The sequence below is a fragment of the Rhinopithecus bieti genome, unplaced genomic scaffold (assembly GCF_001698545.2).
Source record: "Rhinopithecus bieti isolate Rb0 unplaced genomic scaffold, ASM169854v2 scaffold_13618, whole genome shotgun sequence".
Lineage (NCBI taxonomy): Eukaryota > Metazoa > Chordata > Mammalia > Primates > Cercopithecidae > Rhinopithecus > Rhinopithecus bieti.
In genome coordinates this window covers 42,576-45,086 of record NW_016807486.1, presented here as the reverse complement: position 1 = coordinate 45,086, position 2,511 = coordinate 42,576, and the positions used below count along the sequence as shown (strand labels likewise).

Sequence of the window (2,511 nt, the reverse complement as noted above, 5' to 3'; positions counted from 1 at the left end):
CTGCCTCCCGGTTTTAAGCGATTCTCCTGCCTCAGCCCCCCAAGTAGCTGGGATTACAGGCGCCCGCCAATATGTCCAGCTAATTTTGTATTTTAGTACAGAGAGTGTTTCACCATGTTGGCCAGGCTGGTCTGGAACTCCTGACCTCAAATGATCCACCCGCCTCGGCCTCCCAAAGTGCTGGGATTACAAGCATGAGCCACTGCACCCGGCCGACACAAGATGTTAAAAGCAGCCAGAGGAAAAAAGCTGATTACCTTTAAAACCATGACTTTTAGACTGCAGGCTGCCTTCTCAATAGCATCAATGCAATCCAGAAGATAGTTGACTGATACCTTCGATACGCTGAGAGAATAACTGCCAGAGAGAAAAAAATAGGTCACATTCAAAGAATCAGAAGTCAGAATGGCTTCAGACTTCAGCAACAGCATGGGGAACTAGAAGACAATGAAGTACTGGCTGGGCACGGTGTCTCACGCCTGTAATCCCAGCACTCTGGGAAGCCCAGGCAGGCAGATCACTTGAAGTCAAGAGTTGAGACCAGCCTGACCAACATGAAGAAACTCTGTCTCTGCTAAAAATACAAAAATTAGCCGGGCATGGTGGTGAGCGCCTGTAATCCCACCTACTGAGGCAAGAGAATCACTTGAACCCAAGAGGCAGAGGTTGTAGTGAGCCAAGATCACGCCCCTGCACTCTAGCCTGGGCGACAGAGCAAGACTCCATCTTAAAAAAAAAAAAAGACAATGAAGTGCTGCCTTTGAAATTCTGAGGGAAAAATGATTTCCCAGCCTAAAATTCTACACCCCAACTGTCAACTGTGGGGTTAGACTAAAGACATGTTTAGACATGAAAGAGTTCAGTACACCATTGACAAATCTAAGAATTCATTAACTGTTTAAAAACCAAGTCTTGCCAGGGCAGTGGTGTGCACCTGTGGTCCCAGTTACTCAGGATGCTGAGGCAGGAGGATCACTTGTGCCCAGCAAGTAGAGGCTGGAGTGACCTGTGACTGTGTTACTGCCCTTCAACCTGGGCAACAGAGTGAGTGAGAACTTGTCTCAAAAAAAAAAAAAGGTAGCGGGGCGTGGTGGCTCATGCCTGTAATCCCAGCACTTTGGGCGGCCAAGGCGGATGGATCACTTGAGGTCAGGAATTTGAGACCAGTATGGTCAACATTGTGAAACACTGTCCCTACTAAAAATACAAAAATTAGCTGGGCTTGGTGGCACACACCTGTAATCCCAGCTACTGGGAAGGCTGAGGCAGGAGAATTGCTTAAGCCCGGGAGACGGGGGTTGCAGTGAGCCGAGATTGCACCACTGCCCTCCAACCTGGCTGACAGAGTGAGATTGTCTCAAAAAGAAAAAAGTAATCACTAGAAAGAAGCTACATATGTACATAACCTCCAAATAACCAAGGGGAGAAAAAAATGGGACTTGATTAATAAAAAATAAATAAATAAATAAAAACAACATGAAAGAAAGGGGAAACAAAACAAAACAAAGCAAGGGCTGGGTGTGCTGGCTCATGCCTATAATCCCAGCACTTTGGAAGCCAAGGTGGGTGGATCTCTTGAGCCCAGGAGGTCGAGACCAGCCTGGGCAACATGGCGAAACCTGTCTCTATTAAAAAATAATTAACACAAAAATTATCCTGGAGTGGTGGTGCACACCTGTAGTCCCAGCCACCCAGGAGGCTGAGACGGCAGGGTCACTTGATCCTGGGGATGTTGAGGCTACCGTGATCGCACCACTGCCCTCCAGCCGGGGTGGCAGACTGAGACCCCATCTCAAAAAATAAATAAATAGGCTGGACGCGGTGGCTCACGCCTATAATCCCAGAACTTGGGGAGGCTGAGGGGGGCGGATCACGAGGTCAGGAGATCAAGACCATCCTGGCTAACACGGTGAAATCCCGTCTCTACTAAAAAAATACAAAAAATTAACTGGGCGTGGTGGCGGGCACCTGTAGTCCCAGCTACTCAGGAGGCTGAGGCAGGAGAATGGCATGAACCCAGGAGGCGGAGCTTGCAGTGAGCCGAGATCACACCACTGCACTCCAGCCTGGGCGACAGAGCAAGACTCCGTCTCAAAAAGTTAAAAATAAATAAATCATAAATAAATAAAAGCAAAGAAATAAGAAAAGCAAGGCTTGAAATAGATCTAATAGATAAAGGGCTAATCATCACAATATATAAAGAACTGCAAACCAGTAAACTAAGAGCAAATAACCCCATATAAAGACATTAAAGGGTGGCCACGGACATCTCAGACAAGATGAAAAACGAAAGGCAGTAAAACCTATGAAAAAACGTGTAATTGCAAGGTGATCGGGGAATAGTAAATGAAAAGCAACAATTAAATACTATTTTCTCATCCACCAGAACACCAAAAATTAAAAAGCCTAACAATGTCTAGGGCTGGTGAGAATGTGGCAGAAGGCGATGTCACATACTCTGCAAGCGGGAATCTAAACAGGTTTAGGGTTTTTTTTTTTTTTTTTTTTTTT

The 2,511-nt window shown here is 46.2% G+C and overlaps 1 protein-coding gene across 1 annotated transcript in view; it reads right to left on the bottom strand.

The window, feature by feature from the left end:
• TEX28 (testis expressed 28) overlaps positions 1 to 2,511 on the bottom strand; it is a 25,547-nt gene that overhangs the window by 21,804 nt on the left and 1,232 nt on the right. The window contains 1 exon segment of the mRNA XM_017882324.1: positions 258 to 357. Coding sequence (XP_017737813.1) covers positions 258 to 269 — 12 coding nt within the window. The 5' untranslated portion in view covers positions 270 to 357.